We start from the raw sequence: 22,589 nt of genomic DNA, 5'->3' as shown, positions 1-22,589 counted from the left end.
ATTTTCTTGTTCTAAATTATTGTTGTGAGCCATTTACTGAGATAATCCCATATCTTGAACTCCAAAAGTAAAGAAATATAAAATAAATAAAAATAGGAGAGAAACACAAGAATAAAACTAAAACTACTTCAGGCCTCTTTTAAAAATTTCATTTTCCTTTAAATGAAATTTTTACAAAAATTACTGTAAATGTTAAAATACAACCATTATTAAGGGGAACTCAGTATTTAATAAAAGGCATTAATTCCTTTGAAAAGTTCAAAAGAATATCTATACTGAATAACATATCCACCAATTCTAGAAAGAAGATGAATTATCTTTCTCATGTTACCCATCACACAAGGAAATACTATTTCAAGTCCAAAGGACTTGAGCATGAAAGCAAATGTCTCATAGTCAAGGAGACAGAAGTCATCATGCAACAGCAGCACAATTTAAATAAGACTCCAAACTAGGTAAGTCCCAGGAAAGAAATGCAGCAAAGAATTTGCAAAATTGTATAAAATTGACAAAATTCTATAAAAACCAAAACATTTCAATCACCTGACAGTTCAAACTAAAGCAAACCCAAGGAATTATTAGGAAGTAGCAATGTGAAGGTTACATTTTTTTGTGCCTGATGCATTTAGTGCTATTTTCATGCTTGTGCATAAGGGTATTCAGAACTTCTGGGAAAAATAAATGTGTCACTATATGGTGTAAGAAATATTAAAATGCTCTTTTTTTATCATGATACATCTTTCCTCTGTTATAAACTGTCAGACCTCAAGGTTACTGTTCATTCTATCAAAAGGTCCTCTAATATAACAGTCCTGTCCACTACAAAAAGTTGAATCTGCTGAGGTGAAACTAATGCTCCCCTCTGGCCTATATTCCTGAAATCTTTGTTCCTTCAACATGTACTCTTCACCTTTCTAAGAATGATTTTCAAAGAGAAGGGCCGCACCATTCATCTTTCCCCTGAAATCAGCTCCTCCCTATGAAGTTGATGTGTAATATATTAACAAAACTCCAGTATTGAGACTGCATCCCCAGGAATTGAACAAAAAGATCTATGAAGCTACCTACCCTTGATGTTGATGTTATTCTCCTGCTCACCATGTCTATTCATATCTTGACAAAGATTACCTACTTTGACGGTCTAAGGTCAAGTTTCTCCTAATGGAACAGCATACAGTAGTTTGGTTTGCAGCATCCGATTCTCTGACTTGAATCTTTCTCCACTATTACCTTAATGTTGTATCTTTTCCCAATATGCCAGTGGTTCTTAGCCTTTTTTTGGCAGTGACCCAAAATCTTGTCCAAATTAATCATGGCGGCCCATGCCCTAATAAACATTTTCTTTTTATATAATTATGGTTATGAAAACGTGTTACAGAAACAAAAATTGCAGAGATTCAAGGGCCGTTAAATTTAAAAGGCAAGTGTCTAGTTAGGAAGATTTCCGATCTCAATTAAACGTTCTATGTCTGTATAATGTTATGCTTAGATATTAATGAATTATGTATTTTTAATACAATATTCTCTCTAATAATGATAATTAAATAAGAGTATTGGTGAAATAATAAACCCATAAGTTATAACCCTTGGGGACCCACTGAAATGGTTTGGTGGGTCGCAACCCTGGGTTTAAGAACCACTGCAATATGCCTAGAGGAAACATGCAAAGATCACACCCAAAGAACAAATGGAAGATTGTCCCTTCTTACAAGAACTTTTTCTTGTTATTAAATTACGTACTACATTATGTATATTTAAATATACATAATGTATTTTTAATACAATATTCTCTCTAATAATGATAATTAAATAAGAGTATTGGTGAAATAATAAACCCATAAGTTATAACCCTTGGGGACCCATTGAAATGGTTTGGTGGGTCGCAACCCTGGGTTTAAGAACCACTGCAATATGCCTAGAGGAAACATGCAAAGATCACACCCAAAGAACAAATGGAAGATTGTCCCTTCTTACAAGAACTTTTTCTTGTTATTAAATTACGTACTACATTATGTATATTTAAATAAACATACAGTAATATCCAAGTTTTCTGCATTAATACATCCAAGGCCCTTATGGATATTGGGAATTTGCAGATACAAAAGAAAAAATATATATGCAAAATGGCAATTTCATAACCTTTTTCCTATTTTGTCACTGTATATGCTTAAAATATATTATACAGTATTTTGTGCAATATAAAAACAGAACTGTGCAGGATACTGTATATAAAAATGATATTTTCTTAATAAAATTAAATTTCATATAAACTTACCAAGTAATTACATAGCTAACGTTTCTAACTCGCACGCAACTTTTCTAAAAATTCGCAGCAGCACTTCTGTTCAGACCCCACCCACTATCGGGGAACACGGGAAACAACTGGCCGGTAAACTCAATTTGTTTGTGCCCTCATGTCCATAAGAGGGGAGAAGGGCAGGCTCTGATTCTATAATTACTTGGTAAGTATATATGAAACTTAATTTTATTACGAAAATGCCATTTTCATATAAGTAACTTATGAAGTAATTACATAGCTGAATCCCACATTGAACGGAGGTGGGACACATGGACAAATTCTACTCCAAAACATTAAAGAATGGTAATGACTTTGAAATAGGAAAATTTGACAGCACTGAATGCAATGCTTGTTGTTTCCTTACTTGGTAAGAGAGCTACTCCAGGTGAATACTGCCTCTGGTTGGAGCTCATCTTAACCCGTAGTGGCATGGCTGTTGAGCCATGGATCGCCTCTACTTAAGTGGGAGCTTTGCAGCAGAAGATATGCCTGATGTCTAGAAATGCATACAAAAGGTGCCCTTGCCCTGGTTGAATACTGCCTCTGGATGGAGCTCATCTTAACACGCAGTGGTGTGGCTGTTGAGCCATGGATTGCCTCTACTTAAGTGGGAGCTTTGCAGGAGAGGATATGCCTGATGTCTAGCAACGCATACAAAAGGTGCCCTTGCCCTGGGCGCAGTACAAAAATTAAAACAACCAGACAATTCTGTCACCTACTCTGAAAACACTAAAAAACACCACAACCTACCCACTAAGACTGGTGGATACTCCAGGTACACTGTACCCCCGAGGCCCCAAAACTCGAAAACCCTACTCTAAGGCGAAAGAAAAGTAGGAGAAAAAGCGCTTTCCAAAATTCCTCACTAAGGCGAAAGGAAAGTAGGAGAAAAAGTGCTTCCCATAATTCCTAACCTAATACTATGCCAGCAATAACGGCCACAAGGTACTGCAATCATCAAACACTGTTTCCACTTCCTTCAAATAGTCAGAGGCAAAATTAGACCTGCAATTCCAGTAAGAAGACTGAATAATGGAAGTAGACGACATATTATGTCTGAAAGCCACAGAGGTCGAAACAGGTCTCTCTGATATGGGCTCTCACTTTAAAATTCGGTCAAAAGTCTTTCTGGGCCTGGGAATGTGCCTCTGAAATCAAATCTCTCAGGAAGAACGACAAGGCATTCTTTGACAGGGGACAAGAAGGGTTCTTAACCGAACACCAAAGGTTACTAGATGGACCCCTGATCTTTTCTGTCCTATTCAGATAATATCCAAGAGCTCTGATTGGACAAAGTTCTCTTTCTTCTTCCCCATGGCCAAGAATACCTGTTAAGTTTTTAATGGTAAATGGACATGCCAGGGCTTGGATGGGTCCTCGTTCTTGGCCAAAAAGCCTAGGGTGAAGGAGCAAACTGCATCTCCTTGGGAAAAACCTACCCTTTTATCAATGGCTTGAATCTCATTGGTGCATTTAGCTGTAGCTAAAGCAAAGAGGAAGAGAGTCATGCGTGTCAAGTTCCTAAGGGAAGGAGAATGAAGGGGTTCAAAGGCTGGGCCCGTTAGCTATTTCAAGACCACATCCAGATTCCAGAAGACCAAACTGTCCTTCCTCTGTTTCGTCATATCGAAGGACTTTATCAGGTCATTAATATCGCGGTTCGACAAGAGATCCATGCCTCTATGCTTATCCAGTAGAGGCGAGGCTGTAAAGCATTGAGGGCCTACTACTACAGTGGGTGCTTTGTAGCGATGGATTAAATTCCGAGGGCTAGCAAAGTACAAGATGCCCCTGCCCAGGGCGCAGTACTACACAAAATAACCAGAGTAAATGGTCACTATAACCACTTAAAAACACCAATACCCAACCAAAACCAAAAGACTAGAGGGTACTCCAAGTACATAGTACTCCCAGGCTCTCCAAAACTCAGCACCCTAAGCAAGGCGAAGAGCTTAAAGAAAGGACATTGTTTTCTAAGTTTCCTTCCCCAACACCACTCCATCCATGTAAAACGGACCCAAGGTACTGCATTGATTGTAAGTCGTCTCAATATCCCTTAAATAATGTGATGCAAACACCGACTTGAACTTCCAAGACATCACTTGTACAATTGACGTAAGGGATACATTGCACTTAAATGCCAAACACGTAGCGACTGCTCTTATCTCGTGGGGCTTTACCTTTAAAGATGAGAGTGAGTCTTCGTTCACCATGGAATGTGCTTTGGAAATCAGATCCTTCAGAAAAAATGCCAGGGCATTCTTAGACAGGGGTCTAGAGGGATATTTCACAGAACACCAAAGGTCTCTTGAAGTACCACGAATGTCCTTCGTTCAGTGAAGATAAAACTTAGGGTCCTCACTGGACAAAGAGTCCTTTCTTCTTCAGACAGACCCACTATCTCGGATAAGTTCTTGATCATAAAAGAACGAGGCCATGGATTCGATGGCGATTCGTTCTTAGCCAGAAAGTCTAGGGAAAGGGAGCAAACTGCATTCCCCTGAGAAAATCCTGTGTCTGTCTAAAGCATGGATTTCACTGGACCTCATAGTGGTGGCCAAGGACCCTCAAAGAGATAGATTGCATGGGCTGAAAATGTGAACTGGAAAGCCACTTAAGGACCACGTCTAAGTTCCAGGACAGCAAAGGTTTTCCTTTAGGCTCTGTATCCTTTAATGGTAGAGGTGGAAAGTCCTTTAGCGGAGAGTAGGAGCAGAAGAAAGTCCACTATCTCTGCTACAGAGGTTTCAGAAGAGGACACGTTATTTTGTCTGCACCAGTACCTGAAGATGGACCATTTTGCCTGGTAGACATTATCTGAAGACTGTCTTCTACACTTCGCAATTGCGTCTGCAGTCGCTCTTGAAAAGCCCTTCTTTCGGAGCAGGCACCTAACAGTTTGAACCCTGTTTGAACCCTGTTAGGGCCAGGTTGAACCGACAGAAGTGAGGTTGCCTGAGAAGTTGTTGCTTCTGTGGCAGCAGCCTTGGGAAGTCTGCAAGAAGTTCCAAAAGATCGGGAACCACTCTTTTGTTGGCCAAAAGGGGGCTATCAAGATCATGGATAGGTTTTGGTGAGAACGGAATTTGTTGATGACTTGCCTCACTAACCCGAATGGGGGGAATACATACAGATCTTTGTTGGACCAATCCTGCAACACTGCATCGGTCACCCATGCCAAGGGATCTGGAGCTGGTGAGCAGAGGAGAGGAAGTTGGTGATGGTCCCTTGCCGCTTCGTACAGGGAGAATGAGTGGGGTTCCTCCTTGTTTCTTGATGTACGCCAGTGCCATCGTGTTGTCTGAATGCACTGCTACTGTCCTCCACGTATTTTTGAAGCGAAGCACTGTAGGCCCAGAAATATCGCCTGTAGTTCCTTCACGTTAATGTGCCAGTTTTGCTGTTCCTGGGAGCAGGTTCCTGACACTTCTTTTAATCCCAAAAGAGCTCCCCAACCTGGGTTTGGTGCATCTGAAAAGAACTCTAGGATGGGGTTTAGAGGATGAAGAGATTTCCATTCTGATAGCCTCTGCTTGGAATTCCACCAAGGAAGATCCTCCTTGACTTTCAATCTTACTGGGAACATGAACGAGTCTGGAAACTTTTTCCTGTTCCAGCTGACCTTCCATGGGCTACTGGTATGCCTCCTCCCAGGTAGTGGGGAGTATGGCAGGGACTGGCGCCTAGGGGAATCAGCAGGACGAACAGCTGCCTCCTCCATTGACACTGATGCCCGTAACTGAGCCACTGTACTCACTACTAGATTTAAACGTTGCTCAAACTTATTCTCAAGGATGGCGCCAGATGCATGATAGTTGGTGCTGTGAGCTCTATATGAACAGGAGCTCTGGCACTATAGGGCACTTGGGCACTACTGAAGGCTCGGGTGCTATTAGGCGCTCGGGCACTTAAAGAGAGCTATGGAAGTGGACAAAAAGAACGCTCATGCACTGATGCTCCGCTTGGCACCAAAACTGGCGATCCACCACCAGAAGTTCAGGAGACACCCAGGAGGCAAAAGCACAAGGCTGTCCCATTAGAAATAAGGTGTGGGCTATACCCCTGCTCCCTGAGAAGCTCACAGGAAAGCGGAGAAGAGTGAAGATTATCTGAAAAAATGCCTCTTCAATGGCTGCTATTCATTGGAAAAAACACCATCTGCATTTTTCTACACTGGACTACCACTAGAAAAAAGGACATCTCTATGGACGTCTTTCCCATGGCTGTCTGTCGACACCTGCTGACAGCAGATTTGACTGAGGGGCAGCTATCCGGGGGCAAAACCCCATCAGACTACCATGGACTGGCGCTGAGCACCAGAGAGTGGACGCCAAGGTGTCAGAGAGTGAGCCCTGAGCGCCCGATAGCAGGCGCCTAGTACCCGATAGTGGGCGCCTAGCGCCTGATAGCGGACGCCAAGCGCCGGAAAGCTGGTGCCGAGCATTCTGCAGTTGGTGGCCATCGAGCCAGTAGAAAAAGATACATCTTGTCCAAGGGGGAGAATAGGAAGGCTGATATCTGAGACGGAGTGATGCCTTTTGAAGTAAAGGAGCACCAAAGGTACCTCTTCTTCAGAATGCCCATGGAGTACAGACTGGCTAACTCTTGTGTACTATCGCAAATGCCTCTGTCAATACAGGAAAAGTACTCCCAGGAGATCTGACGAGATCTCTTGAGGTAACAAAGAACACTCTCTAAATTTGCGCACCAGAGCGCCCACTGCTCAGCCAAGAAAGCTCATCGCTTCGAACACCTTAAAAATATTTTTAAGAAGGTGCGCAAGTTCCAAGGCCAAGAACATAATTTTGGCTGAGGAGAAAGCTGATCTCCTAGTCGAGTCAATAAGGCCAGAGAAGTCTCCTTGAGAGGAGGCAGAGACTCCCAGGGAAGGAGTTTCTCTGGTCGCATAAAACCTGAAGCTCGAACTGGACAATTTGGAAGGAGGGAAACAAAAACTGCTTTGCCTTGTTCTCTCTTCTCAGAAAACCAATCTTCTACTTCCTCCAGTGCCTTCCTTGCTGAAGAGGAAAGAACTAACTTCGGTAATTTCGAAGGACCAACTGAGGGGGCTTCCATCAAGAAAGTTGAAGCAGGAACAGAGGGAATAGCTGGCGAGAAGAAACTTGGATAGGTTGCTAGCAGAAACCCCAACAGTGCAGAGTACGCCAATGAAGGCGCATCTTGATCAGGAACAACCTCTTCCTCAGAAGAGACAGGAGAAAGCGATATGTCCTCTGTTGTCTGAGCTGCAGGGGGAGCCTTCTGAAGTAAACTAAGAATATTATCCAGTTTGCTCTGAATCGGGTCAACTGCAGGAGGAACAATGTCTGAAACGACACTACTAAGAAGCAGTGGAGGAGCGGGCACCAATGGGTGATCAGGAGGCGTTGTAGAGACGGGAGCCAGTGACGAAACCTGTTGGTGAACAGGCGCCAGTGGGCTCTCAATCGCAAACGGGAGGTTGGGTGCTTTGATGCTAGTTTCTGGCCGCTCGGGCGCTAATTGTAGAGATGAAGGTGCTGGGTGTGCAACTCCTGATGCAGTAGCTCCGTGCCACAAGGCGCCTCAGCGCCAATTTATGATCGCCGTCAGAAGAAGCAGGAGAGAATTGTTCGGGGCTATCCCAATGACTACACGATGGGCGCACTGAATCCTTGCCCTTCTTGCAAGGAACGGGGAAGAAATTCAAACTCTAATGCAAGCCGCTTCAGCAGGCATGACTTGTCAGCATAGCGCCGCGTGTGTCTGGGACTCAAAACCTTGGAGCTGGAGGACATACAATGTGCGCTCACTTGAAGGCCTTTCCACCAGCCTTTGGTTGCAGTCTGAGATTCAACAGACTGAACCAAGGGGGCGACCGCTCAGGGGCAAAACCCACCGACCTCCCTTAGGTTGCCAGTTGGACTCCTCCCAGGTGCTGGGGAGTATGTCAGGGACCTTGGCCTAGGAGAATTGGCAGGCCGAACAGCCATCTCCTCCACTACCACTGCACCACTTGCACTGGGTGCCACGGGGCTTCTATTAACTCGAAGCGACTATTGATTTTCGACTCCAGACTGACATTGGTGTTGGGGTCGGAAACGTGAGAGCCAGATAAAGGAGAGGTTTGCACAGGTGGAGGAGATGGAATGGGATCGGAAGAAATTACAGGAGCAATTGCATCCGACTTAGCGGATGAATCCTGACTAGCTAAAGCTTTACTAGATTCCCTAGCCATAGCTTTCCTCTTCCTATCTCTTGCTAGTTTCTTGATATGTGCATCTAAAGTCTTCCACTTCTTAATATCCCAGTCATTACACTCCCCAACACATAAATTTACTGAACAGCTTTGTCCCCGACATGGAATACAAACAGTGTGCGAGTCGTAAGATTCTTTAGTTAGTCTAGTATTGCAGCCTTTGCTGCAATACCTAATGCTAGCACTATTAGTGTCAGACATCCTAAAAAGTCTAATACAAGTCCAAAAATGGGCAGAGAGTCGTCAATCAATGATCAAAATTCGCCTAACACTATGTTAATTATGCTGAGAGGCTACGAAATTAAATACTTCACCAATTGAAGATGAGTCAAACAACCAGCAAAGTATAAATTCCAAAATTCGGGGTACTGCCAACCACAGTCCCTCAACCACAGCCTAGTTCCTCGTTGGGCAAGTGGGTTCCATTCTCAGCTAGCATGCTGCTGGCCGCGAGTTTGAATCTCCAACCGTCCAATGAAGAATAAGAGGAATTTATTTTTGGTGACATACATTCATTTCTCGATATAATGTGGTTTGGATTCCACAATAAGCTGTAGGCTGCTAGGTAATCAATTGATTCTTAGCCACGTAAAATAAATCTAATCCTTCGGGCCAGCCCTAGGAGAGCTGTTAATTAGCTCAGTGGTCTGGTTAAACTAAGGTATACCTGTACTTAACTTTTTCAAACACAGCCGGCAGAAACAAATTGAAGCTCTTTGCATGTTGCACCTTCTCTTACACCTGAAAGTGGGCGGGGCATGTCGCCATAACCATAACAAACTAGCGGACCCACAATTTCAGAATTTTGAGCTGCTGGTTAAAAGAAACTAATAGCTATGTAATTACTGGGTAAGTTACTTATAAAAATGTATGAGTATATTTAATGCAGAAATATTCTCTCTCTCTCTCTCTTACCTATGAGCAATTTTGAACCTGCTTATGTGGGGCAGACTTGAAAAATTATATTTTCATAATAAAATTGTTTCATATATACTTAACAGGTAATCACCTAGTTATAGTTTCCAACTTGCGCAGCAGCTTTTATTTAAAAAATTGCAGTAGCGCTTTGATTGTTTAGTGTAGGTGACAGGTGCCGCCCACCACCGGGAATACTGGAAATGACTTAGCAGATAGCCTCATTGTGTTTGTGCCCATATGTCCATCCGAGGGGAGGAGGGTGGGGTCTGATTCTGTAATTACTTGGTAAGTATATATGAAACTTGATTTTATTATGAAAATATCATCTTCATGTAAATAACTTACCAAGTAATTACATAGCTGAATCCCACATTAAAAGGAGGGTGGGATACATGGACATATTCTACTTCAAAACCTTAAGGCATGGTAATGAGTTTGAAATAGAAAAATTGCTAGCATTGAAACAATTTTTGTTGTGTCCTTACTTAGCTGAATCCCACATTGAAAGAGGGTGGGATACATGGACATATTCTATTTCAAAACATCAAGGCATGGTAATGACTTTGAAACAGAAAAATTGCTAGCATTGAAACAATGCTTGTCGTGTTCTTACGTGGTAAGAGAGCTACTGCAGGTGAATACTGCCTCTTGTTGGTGCTCATCTTACTAAGAACGCACTGTCGTTCAGGCATCATAGGTCCCTCATCTTAACCTGTAGTGGCGTGGCTGTAAAGCCATAAGGTTCCTCTAATCAAGTGGGAACTCTCCAGCAAAGGATAGGATGGATGGCTAGCAAAGCATGTATATGTGCCCTTGCCCTGGTCTCAGCATCAATATAAAAAACAACCAGACAACACTGTCACCTACACCAAGACAAGACCACAACCCATCCACTCACACTGGTGGGTACTCCAGGTACATTGTGCCCCCAAGGCTCCCCAAGGCTTGATGCCTGATAATGCCAGTCCCTGATAATGGTCCCAAAGTACTGTAATTTTCAAACATTGTTTCAACTTCTTTTAAATAGTGAAACGTGACGATCGATTGCACTTCCAGTAGGTTGACTGCAGAATGGAAATGAGGGACCTATGATGCCTGAACGACAGTGCGTTCTTAGTAAGAGTGAGAAGGGTTCTCAACAGAACATCAGGGGTTGCTGGATGACCCTCTGAGCTTCTCAGTCCTGTTCAGATAATACCTCAAGGCTCTAATGGGACAAAGAACCTTTTCTTCTTCTTCTGGGCCAAGGATTTCTATAAAACTCCTAATGATGAAGGAACAGGGCCAGGGCCTAGATAGGTCCTCGTTCTTGGCTAGGAAAACCGAGTGTAAAGGGGATAAACTGTGCCCCCTTGGGAGAATCCTACCCTCTTATCGATGGCCTAAAGCTCACTGACACATTTGGCAGTAATCAAAGGGACAAAGAAGAGTCTCCATGTGAGGTCCCTTAAGGAAGCAGGACGAAGGGGTTCGAATGAGAGTCCTGTTAGTCACTTCAGTATTACATCTAGGTTCCAAGAGAATCTTCTTCTGCTTGGACGAGTTGAAAGACTTGATGAGGTCGTTAAGACCCGGGCTTGCAGTCAGATCCAGACCCCTATGCTTAAAAACAGAGCTAAGCATGACTCAATACCCCTTAATGGTGGAGGATGACAGACCCCTACAGGTCCTCAGATAAAGGAGGGAATCCACAATCTGAGTCAGAGATGTCTCAGAAGAAGAGACATTATGTCTCCTACACCATTTATGGAAGACTGCCCACTTGGCCTAGTAGATGTGGCAAGAAGACTGACGCCTGCATCTTCCAACAGCCTCTGCAGCTGCTCTTGAAAATCCTTTCACTTTGACGAGTTTCTGAACAGTCTGAAGCCTGTCAGAGCAAGAATGGACAACCCTTGGTGGTATCTCTTTAAGTGGGGCTGTCTGGGTAAACATGGTTTTTAGGGAAGGCGTCTTGGGAAGTCCACCAACAACTGAAGAAGGTCCAGGAACCACTCTTTCAGGGGCAAGAACAGGGCTATGAGGGTCATCGTAACGTTGCTTGGAATTAATTCATAACTTCCCTGACCATGTTGAAGGGCAGAAAGGCATAGAGATCCAGGTTGGACCAGTTCTGAAGCATGGTTTCTGTCACCCATGCCAGAGGGGCCAGGGCTAGAGAACAGAAGAGAGGAGGGTGATGGTTCCTCGAGGTGGCGAACAGGTCCAAAGTTGGCTTGCCCCATAACTTCCAAAGATCGAGGCAGACCAGAGGATCCAAGATCCACTTGGTGGGAAGGACCTGCTTCCAACAGCTCAGCTCCTGCCAAAATGTTTAATTTCTCTAGAATAAATCGAGTGACCATTGTCATTCAATTTTGATCTGCCCATAGGGGAAGATCCTTTGCTGCCTGGCAGCAGGAGAAGGAATGAATGCCGCCTTGCTTTCGAATGTACGTCAATGGAGCGGTACTGTCTGCGTGGACTACCACTGTTTTGTTTTAGATCATGGCCGAGAAGAACTGAAGACCCAAGAGGACTGCCTTCAACTCCCTGACATTTATGTGAAGGCTCTTTTGTTCCAGGGACCACATCCCGGAAACTTCCAGATTCCCCAGCAGGGCTCCCCAACCTACAATAGATCTGAGTTGTCTGAGTAAAAGTCTAGGTCGGGGCTCAGAAGAAGGGACTTTCCTTCTGAAAGTCTGCCTTTGGACAGCCACCTTTGCAGGTCCGACTTGACTTCCGAGGTAAAATTGAAGAGTTCTCATATGGAGTCTGCCCTGCTTGATGAACTGTGAACTGTCTGAAGGCAGGCGGCAATTCTCTGTGGGGGGGGGGACAGAAAAGTCTGAAAAGTCCGAGAGTTGAGAATCATCTCCAAATAGAGGATCTCTTGAGTTGGGGTCAGCTGGACTTCCACAGATTGAGGATGGCCAGTACTAGCAAGAGGAGAAGTCCTCTGTAAGTCCTCTGTGCACTTCTCCTTCGAGGGGACTGAAGAAGTCAGTCATCTAGGAAAAGAATGATGTTTATGCCACATAAATGAAGCCAATTGCAAGAGTAGCGAGGACTCGAATGAAGACTTGAAGTGCTGAGAGGCCGAAGCACAGAGCCCGAAACTTCAAGACAGACCTGATATACTTCCTGGAGTCTGGATGGATGGGGACATGGAAGTATGCGTCCTGCATGTCAAAGGTTATTGTCCAATTGCCCTGGTGAATGGATGACAGGACTGTCTGGTTCATCTCTATCTTGAACTTGCAAACAACCATGCAGACTTGAACTGTCTTGCAGGCAACCGTTCTTCTGCCAGCCATGTGGACTCGCTGCCAGCCATGTGGACTCTCTGACAACCGTGGCAGACTTTAACATCCGTGCAGACTTGACATCTTATGTGGACTCGATAATGCCTCTACAGACTGAAGATATATGAAAACATGGACTCGATGCCTTGCAGAAACTGATGGGTTGACAGGCGAGAGCGAATATTCAAGGAATAAGCTTGAAAAGTCCATAAAACCCACAAAAGCCTGGGCATGGACATAACAGTGGCCTGGTCAAAAAACTTAAGTTTTCTGCAGATCAAAATTCACTTAACCCTTTAACGCCGAGCCATTTACAAAAACGTCATGCTTCGGGAGTTAGCGCAAAGCGGAAAAAGTTTTTTCAAAAACTCACAGCAGAGTTTTCAAGATTAAGAGTTCATTTTTGGCTCCTTTTTTTGTCATTGCCTGAAGTTTAGTATGCAACCATCAGAAATGAAAAAATATCATTATCATATATAAATATTGAAATATATGACAGGCAAAAAAAATTTTTTCATATATAATTTTATACAAATCGCGCTGTGAGCAAAACGGTTTAAGCTAACGGGTTTTTTTTTTCTTTGTATTGTTCACTAAATTGTGATGATTTTGGTATATAACAAATTGTAAAATGATCAAAGCAACACAGAAAAATATTATCACAAAATGATGCATGAATTAAGTAACACGCGGACATAAAAAATGTTTTTTTAAAAATTCACCATAAATCGTAATATTGTGCTAGAGACTTCCCGTCTGTTGAAAAATGAAGCTAATTGATTGAATATTACTAGACTGTAAATGTTTTAGCTTACAATTGCAGTTTTTGACCATTTCGGTTGAGTTAAAGTTGACCGAAGGTCGATTTTTCTATTTATCGTGATTTATATGAAAATATTTCAAAACTGATAAAAGCTACAACCATGAGTTATTTTCTGTTGTATTCTACATGAAATTGCGCACATTTTCATATATAAATGTTTATGTAACGACTAATATAAAATGGTGCAAACATTACGACAACGTGATTTAAAGAATTTCTGAGATGTTCGGCAGAGTTACTGCGCGGGACATAAGGAAAATGTTTTTTTCAAAAATTCACCATAAATCAAAATATTGTGCTAGAGACTTCCAATTTATTGCAAAATGAAGGTAAGTGATTGAATATTACTAGAATGTAAGAGTTTTAGCTTACAATTGCGTTTTTCGACCATTTCAGTTGAGTTAAAGTTGACCGAAGGTTGAAATTTTGGCAGTTATCGTGATTTATATGAAAATATTTCAAAACCGATAAAAGCTACAACCATGAGTTATTTTCTGTTGTATTCTACATAAAATTGCGCACATTTTCATATATAAAAGTTTATGTAACGACTAATGTAAAATGATGCAAACATTACGACAACGTGACGAAAGAATTTCTGAGATGTTCGGCTGAGTTACCGCGCGCAGACGTAAGGAAAAAGGTTTTTTTTCAGAAATTCACCATAAATCGAAATATTGTGCTAGAGACTTCCAGTTTGTTGTAAAATGAAGGTACATGATTGAATATTACTAGAATGTAAGAGTTTTAGCTTATAATTGCGTTTTTTTACCATTTCGGTCAAGTTAAAGTTGACCAAAGGTTGAAATTTTGGCAGTTATCGTGATTTATATGAAAATATTTGAAAACTGATAAAAGCTACAACTATCAGTTATTTTCTGTTGTATTCTACATGAAATTGCGCACATTTCCATATATAAAACTTTATGTAACGACTAATATAAAATGGTGCAAACATTACGACAACGTGAAGAAAGAATTTCTGGTGCGGACGTAAGGAAAAAGTTTTTTAAAAAATTCGCCATAAATCAAAATATTGTGCTAGAGACTTCCAATTTGTTGCAAAATGAAGGTAAATGATTGAATATTGCTAGAATGTAAGAGTTTTAGCTTACAATTGCGTTTTTTTACCATTTCGGTCGAGTTAAAGTTGACCGAAGGTTGAAATTTTGGCAGTTATCATGATTTATATGAAAATATTTCCAAACTGATAAAAGCTACAACCATGGGTTGTATTTTGTTGTATTTTACATGAAATTGCGCACATTTTCATATATAAAACTTTATGTAACGGCTAATATAAAACAGTGCAAAAATTACGACAAAATAACGAAAGAATTTCTGAAATTTTCGGCCGAGTTACCGCGCGGACGTAAGGAAAAAGTTTTTTTCAAAAAATTCACCATAAATCGAAATATTGTGCTAGAGACTTCCAATTTGTTGCAAAATGAAGGTAAATGATTGAATATTACTAGAATGTAAGAGTTTTAGCTTACAAATGCGTTTTTCGACCATTTCGGTAGAGTCAAAGTTGACCGAAGGTTGAAATTTTTTGTAGTCGACGTACGGTACGTCCACTCGGCATCCAACAGACAATTTTAGTCGACGTATGACACGTCCAGTCGGCGTTTAAGGGTTAACTGTGGCCTGAGGGAAGAGGTGATGTTGGTCCAGATGCAAAAATAACAGGGCTGATTTCTGCAACTGTGTGACCCCCTTAGTAGTAAAGGAGCACCAGAGCTCTCTCTTCTAAAGACTTCAAAGTAAAAGAGAGCAGAAAGCTCTAAAAGCCATCTCAAATGTCCTTGTCTGCACAAGACAGGACTCTGAGACAAACAGAGGCGATATCTCCTGAAAAATCTGGAAATCCTCTATCTTCTTAGCTAGTGTTCCCGCTGACCAGTCAAGAAAGCTAAGAACTTCAAAAAATCTTGAAAAGATCTTCAACAAGGAGGTCTAGTTCTGTCAAAGCAAACATTACCTTGATTGACAAGAACGCAGAACGTCGATGAGGTCATAAGGAGGAAAGACAAAAGGTGCTTTGCCTTGCTACCTTTTAGCTGAAAGCTAATTTCCCAACTCATTGAGAGACTTCTTGGAGGATGAAGACTCCGAGACACTAACTGTTGCTTAAAAGGGGTCAATGTCGGCTGATCTTGAACTATAGGTGAAGGTTGCCTTGCTCCTGAAACAGATTTAAGAATAGAAAAAACGCCTGTGAGTGGGTGCTTAGCAATCAGAAGCGGGAGTCAGATACTGAAGAGTTGGCGCTGGGCGATCAGGAACTGGCACCGGACACTTGGAAGCTGGAGCCAGGTGCTCAATTGGGAGCTGGCGCTCAAGAAAGAAAGACAGTATGTTCTTAGTAAGGTGGAAGCTGTGCACTAAACAGCTAGTGTCGAGCACTTAGGAGATGGTGTCAGGCGTTTGGTAATTGGTGCCGGGCTCTCAGGAACTGGCGCTGGACACTTGGAAGCTGGCACTGGGCTCTCAGGAAGATGCAGAAAAAACATCCATGAGCGGGAGCTTGGCGATCAGTGGCAGGAGCCAAGTACTAGACAGACAGTGCTGAGCACTCAGGAACAGGTGTCGGGTGCTTGGGAGCTGGCACAAGGAGCTCGGAAGCTGGTGCCAGGCATTTGGGAACTGGCGCCACTCGGGAGTGTTTGTCTGAGAGGGTTCACCTGGTGCTTGGGGGCCAAGTAAGGTCGCTCAACAAATGGGGGCTCAAGAGAGAAGGTATTCGCAGTTCCATTGGACTTTTGACGGGTGTCGGACCTAGAAGGAAACAGAGGGATTCACAGCAAAACTGCCGGAAGGCTGTGGGATGCGGCTACCCTCTTAATATCATTAGACAAAAATCGGAGAATGACAATCGCCATCTGCATGTCTCTTCAGTGGCCTTGAAGAATGAAGAAAATGTTGGTGCCCTGGAGCTGGCGCCGGCGCTAAGGAGATGGCTCCAGTGCTCTGGAGCTGGCATCGGACACTCAGAAGTTGGCGCCAGTCTCAGAAGCTGGCGCCGGACACTCAGGAAGTGGCATCATACTGGAAGATAATGGGTGCACATCCAATAAGACACCTCTCCTGTAGCTGTCTGTAGAAACCTGGTTGCATGCAACAGGTTTGACTGAGGGGCAACTACCCGTGGGCAAATCCCACCAGCCTCCCTTGGACATCTGGTATATCTTCTCCCAGGTTCAGGGGAGTGGGACAGGTACCTTCATCTAGCAGAACCAGCGAGACGAGTAGCCACCTCCCCCACTTGCACGACACTATCACTTGTCACTTTGTAGGAGGTGGCGCCGTCTGAATACATTTTCCCATAAACGCCTTCAGTGATGCACCTATCTCCACCACTGTATTCACTAGTAGGTTCATTTTCTTGTAAAACCTAGACTCTAGACTGACAATGGCATCGGGTTCGGAAGCAAGGGAGCCAGGCATGGGAGTAGGTGGATTAAAAGTATGAGGGCTAGTAGCAGGAGAAAAATTAGGAAGAGGGGAAGAAGGAATAGCAGAGCTATCATTTAACCTAGGTTAGGGTAGAATTCTAGGCTAAAGGAAGCTCGTTTCTCGGCTCTAAAAGCCGCTTTCCTTTTTCCATCCCTCTCTAACTTGTCTAGTTGAGATTTAAGTACCTTCTACTCTTGCTAATCTTTACATTTAGCACAAGTTTTTTCCCTACTATATTTCTGTTCACTATATTTACTGCAAATTTTATGAGAATCATATGAGGATTTGATTGATCTGGTTTTGCAACTTTTGCTACAATAGCAAAACTAGGTGATCTTGAATCAGACTTAATAATAACCAAAGAACTAGAAAAAACGAGCCTGAAAGCTATTAGAGCTTCAAGGCTACTCAAATAGGCGATAATACTTCACCGAAATCCAGCCATACAACCAAAAATCAGTAAACAAAAGCTGCAGCAAACCCACAATGTTACTTGAGAGCTGGCAGAAACAATGAGGCTATCTGCTAAGACGTTTCCAATATTCCCAGTGGTGGGCGGGGCCTGATGCCTACACATAACAAACGAAGTGCTACTGTGATTTTTTAAATAAAAGCTGCCATGCAAGTTAGAAGTTATAGCTATGTAATTACCTGTTAAGTTACAGGCAGTCCCCGGGTTATGATGGGGGTTCAGTCCCCGCCAGTGCCTTGTATGTTGAAAATCACCGTAACCTGAAACATCATAATTATAATGGGTATAAACAGCACTTACAGCGCCATTAATGGCACCATAAGCGCCGTAAGTCCAGGTAACAGCGCTGTAAAGATGGTAATGCTGGCATAAATCCAATTACAGCGCTGTGAGGCAAGCGCCTTAAGTCTGGAACGACGTAACCCGAGGACTGCCTGTACTTATATGACAATCTCTTTTTTTTAATGAAAAATATCCCAAAGAGTGAGAGAGAGAGAAAGGTGAGCAAATTCACATCAAGTGCTTACTGTAGTTCATCTTGACATGATACAATTTGTACATATCTACTTAAATACACTTGTATGTTATACATATGCTGATTTTATGTTGAACAAGTAGCTACCATTTTCGTATCCGCACATTAAAAATCTAGGAAACATTTCATTCAAATATGTGTGTGTGTGTGTGTTTCAGGGTTTATTAAAGATGTATTATTCGTGGATTTCTCAGTGAAACATATGTACATATTATTTGAGGAAAATTTGCCCATTCGTGGTATTTTTCACCGAGAAATATTCACTAATTACTGTATTTTCATATTTTCATGACTAAATGCACTTTTTGTGATAAAACTATTAAAATGCTCAGGTATGAGCACTTTTAGAGTTTTTTTTTGTGTGTGAACTATCAAAATAGGCAGTTCTAAATGTTTTTAGAGGGGTTTTAAGTATTCATGGATTTTAGCTATTCACAGGGGGGTGTGGTACGCATCGCCTGCGAATATGGGGGGGTTTACTGGACAAAACTTTTTGAAATTTTTACCCTATCCATAACACGTCATAAACTACTAGAGCTTAAACTATTGATTGAAACCTTTGGTAAATAAATAATCCACTAATCCTGTTTCTCTCAATGATTTCAATGCTCATCACTGGGAGTGGGTGAATTCTGTTTCTTCTACTGACTGCCATGGGTTAAAGAGTTTTTGACTTTGCTTCTGAATCTGGCAGTAAGAAATTTATAATTGTTCTGACCTAGCATTCACCGATTCCCTCTGCATTGTAACCAGTGTTGTTGGTCCTTTTGACCAAGATCTAAATTCTTTAGTAATTAAAGCTGAGCAAGTTGTCTATGATGTGTAACTAGTTTTTAAGATATATATACAGTACAGAAAATCTCCTGCAGACTGGAATAACTTTAGGTATCTAAACTGATTAAGGTTTTAAATTAGGCCTATTGTCCGTTTGATGGAACACTAACAAAACTGAAGAGCAAATTTTTTCTTAATTTGAAGATGGGTGCCAGGTTCAGTGGTAATTGTAGGCATGCTTATTTGGAGAATCTGGAGGCTTATCATCTTTGGAAAAGAAATAGATCTGATCTGACAAGGAATAATTACTCCAAACTAAAACTAAAAGCTATGACTCACATAGTGTATGTTTCAGAGGAAAATCATAACAATGTTACTGTACAATAAACACTTTCAGTTATAAATGAGCAACATAAATTGTGGGCTAGGCTCAAATTGGAGTTTTTGTGTCTAGCAAAGATAGTGGAGATTTTGAAGATCACAAAATACTGGATTATGTTGGGATGATCACATTACTGATAAAGAAATTGCTGAGAAATGTGGTGTCCAGAGGCCTAAAAGTTTGAAGTTTGGGTTTGTGGTATAAAGAAGTAAGGAGCATTTAGCTGGAAAAGCAGTAGAAATGGATGAAGACCTGTAGGAAGGCATATAAAACCATGGACAAAGGGCATAAGTCAAGGCACCAACCAAAGAGAAATTCAGGTGGCAGTAAAACCGATGTTAATTAAAGTTTGCATTTTGTATGAGCACAAGTATACATCAGCACAAAAGAACCCAAGTGCTACAATGACAATCATCTCAAGTGGGTGAAACCAGCTTGAGTGATTTTAAAATGGCACTGAATTTATTTAATTAAATAACACCAGAACATACGTACTACAACTCTCGAAAATAAAGAAATGAACACACCTCACCTATTAGTTTTTCACTGCACTGAATTATCAACTCTATAGCATACAGGTATCTGCAATTGCTATTATGACTTTCATGAGTAGGAAGTGAAAAGTGATGACCACAGATAACTCTGTTTTTCTGCATCAACTGAATAAAATGATTATCTGTTCCATGTAGGCTATTTATTCTATAATGCAGGCACTAGTTAATATTTTCATCCATGATCATTGGATAAACTTACCTAGCCATTACTATATTCTGTGTCAAGTAATCTACTCAGAACTGCAGGTTACTCTTAAAATACAAAGGAAATAATAAGCCTTTGTATACAATGGTTTTAATGCCAAAATAAAAATAAAGTTTATACCTGTGACATCATGAGGAAGAATGTACTGGCAAACAGTAAGATCATTGTTCAGTGAATCAACGTTCAAGCTTGTGGTTTCCAATGATGGTGAATCTACAAAAGTCACACCAACAGTTGTTGTGTCATCTAACACCACTCCTAATTCACCTCCAACCAGCTCACCTCCAACTGTTGCCATCTGGCCACAAGCTGAAATGGTATAAAAGCTATTAATATTTATTTACATGCAAGTCCACTACACAAAAAGCAAGGATTTATCTTTGCAGCACAAGTTTTCTTTTTAGTATACAGTAAGGGACTACATTCATCTTTTGTGTTTACACAAATTTTATCACCATTCTCTACCCCTAGAGCACTGAGGTCAAAGAGGTTTTTAAATACAGTAGTTGCTAGTACCCTTATTGGAACTCTTACCAAAAGATAAAAATATTTTGTGAGAGACAAGGATATGCTACTATTCCTTCATGCTATTTCCACCTAAATAGCCTATATCATGCTTGGTGAATAAAACAATAATAATTTATATAATACAATCGCTACATAAGAACATCTCCCAATTAATAACAGAACCAAATCCCATTAACATCAACAACAGTTTCTGGCCTTAAAGTATTCTTTAAGGCTGCTACCAAGCAAAAATAACACAATCTCATCAAGACTCAATTTGCAACTGCTTTGTTGCTCACTTAATAGTTGAATAATTTATGCTAAGATTCAAGACAGCTTTGAGGCAACATCTGATTGCCCAAGAAATGCAACACTGAAAGTTTACCATAAAATTTATCTTCCTGCCACAGAAAACTGCAATTACCATGATACTAGGCACTGTACTTATGTAATTCATTGAACATGCAACTGACTACATATGACTCCATTCCTGTATCATGTCAGTCTCAGAAATATTAAATGAAAACACTATGTAAATGGTAAGAATAACAAAAGGATTACAGAGTCTCCCCTAAAATGCCAGTAAACCTGGCATGTCGATGTCATTTCCAATCCTACTGACCCTTTCCACTCACAGCCCCAGCCTGGAAAAATAACATTTTTACAATAAAATAGTTTTATATATATTTACCAAGTAATTACTTAGCTAGCGATTTATGCTCCCACGGCATCATAAACTCAAAATTTGTGGTAACACGTCAGTTGCAAAGTGGGGGGTGACAGGCCCTGCTCACTGCAACAGATAGCGTGGGAGCAACTCACAGCCAACAGCATTATTCTATTTTATTGCCATCAAGCCCACGAAAAAGGGGAGGAGGGCTGGCTCCGATTCAGTAATTACTTGGTAAGTTTATATAAAACTTTATTTTATTATAAAAATGTCATCTTTATAAAGGTAACTTACCAAGGAATTATTAACTGAATTCCACATTGATTAGGGAATGGGATGAATGGAAAATTCTACTCCAAAACACTAAGTGTGGTAATGACTTTGAAATCGAAAGGATGGCTAGCATTGAAACAATGCTTGTCGCTTCCTTACCTGGTAAGAGAACTACTGCAGGTGAATACTGCCTCTGGCTGGTGCTCATCTTAACCTGTAATGGAGTGGCGGTTGAGCCGTGGGTTTCCTCTACATCAGTGGAAGTCTTGCAACGGAAGAGATGCCTGATCGCTGACAAGACACATGCAAAAAAGGTGCTCTTGCCCTGGGCATAGTACCACAGAAACAAACAACCAAACAATGCTGTCACCAACCCTGACACAATGAACCACTACCCATCCAAAAGAACAAGAGAGAAAGAATCTCTCATTTGCTTCTTCCCAATACCATGCCAGCCACTGTTAATGGTCCAAGGGTACTGCAGTTTTCAAACACTGTTTCCACTTCTTTCAAATAATGAGACATGAAGATCGATTTGCACTCCAAAAGGTCGACTGAAGAATGGATGAGAGGGATAAATTGTGCTTGAAGGCAAGAGAGGTAACAACTGCTCTGACTTCATGTGCTTTAACTTTGGTCATAGGTAAAGTGTCTTCATGAATCATAGGTAAAGTGTCTTCATGAATCTGTGAATGCACTTCGGGGATCAGGTCTATTATAAAGAACGACAGGACACCAGAGGTTGGTAGCAGGTCCTTTGATCTTCTTGGTCCTTCAAAGATAATACCTTGAGGCTTTGACTGGGCAAAGAACCCTTTCCTCTTCCTCCCGGCCCAGGATTTCCATCAAACTTCTAATAAGGAAGGAGCAAGGCCAAGGCTTAGATGGATCCTCATTCTTGGCTAAGAAGCCTAGCGTGAAAGAGCACACTGCATCCCCATGAGAGAAGCCTATCTCCTTGTCAATTGCTGGCAGTTCACTTATACGTTTGGCCATCGCCAGAGCTGTGAGAAAGTCTTCCACGTAAGGTTCTTGAGGGAAGCGGAACTGAGAGGCTCGAAAGGAGGACCCATGAGCCACTTAAGGACTAGATTCAAGTTCCAAGAAACCAGATCAGACTTCTGCTTAGAAGTGTCGAATGACTTAATGATCCTGGTTAAACGAAAGATCCATACCTCTGTGTTTAAAAACTGAGG

At 41.7% G+C, this 22,589-nt stretch overlaps 1 protein-coding gene across 1 annotated transcript in view; it reads right to left on the bottom strand.

The window, feature by feature from the left end:
* LOC136833464 (zinc finger protein 883-like) overlaps positions 1-22,589 on the bottom strand; it is a 38,657-nt gene that overhangs the window by 4,611 nt on the left and 11,457 nt on the right. The window contains exon 2 of the mRNA XM_067095657.1: positions 20,064-20,252. Within this exon, the coding sequence (XP_066951758.1) occupies positions 20,064-20,241 (178 nt within the window). The 5' untranslated portion in view covers positions 20,242-20,252. The remainder of the gene's footprint in view (positions 1-20,063; positions 20,253-22,589) is intronic.

This window comes from Macrobrachium rosenbergii, chromosome 51 (genome assembly GCF_040412425.1).
Source record: "Macrobrachium rosenbergii isolate ZJJX-2024 chromosome 51, ASM4041242v1, whole genome shotgun sequence".
NCBI classification, from domain to species: domain Eukaryota; kingdom Metazoa; phylum Arthropoda; class Malacostraca; order Decapoda; family Palaemonidae; genus Macrobrachium; species Macrobrachium rosenbergii.
Note: the sequence above shows the minus strand (reverse complement) of the source record. Positions and strands in the feature narration are given on the sequence as shown.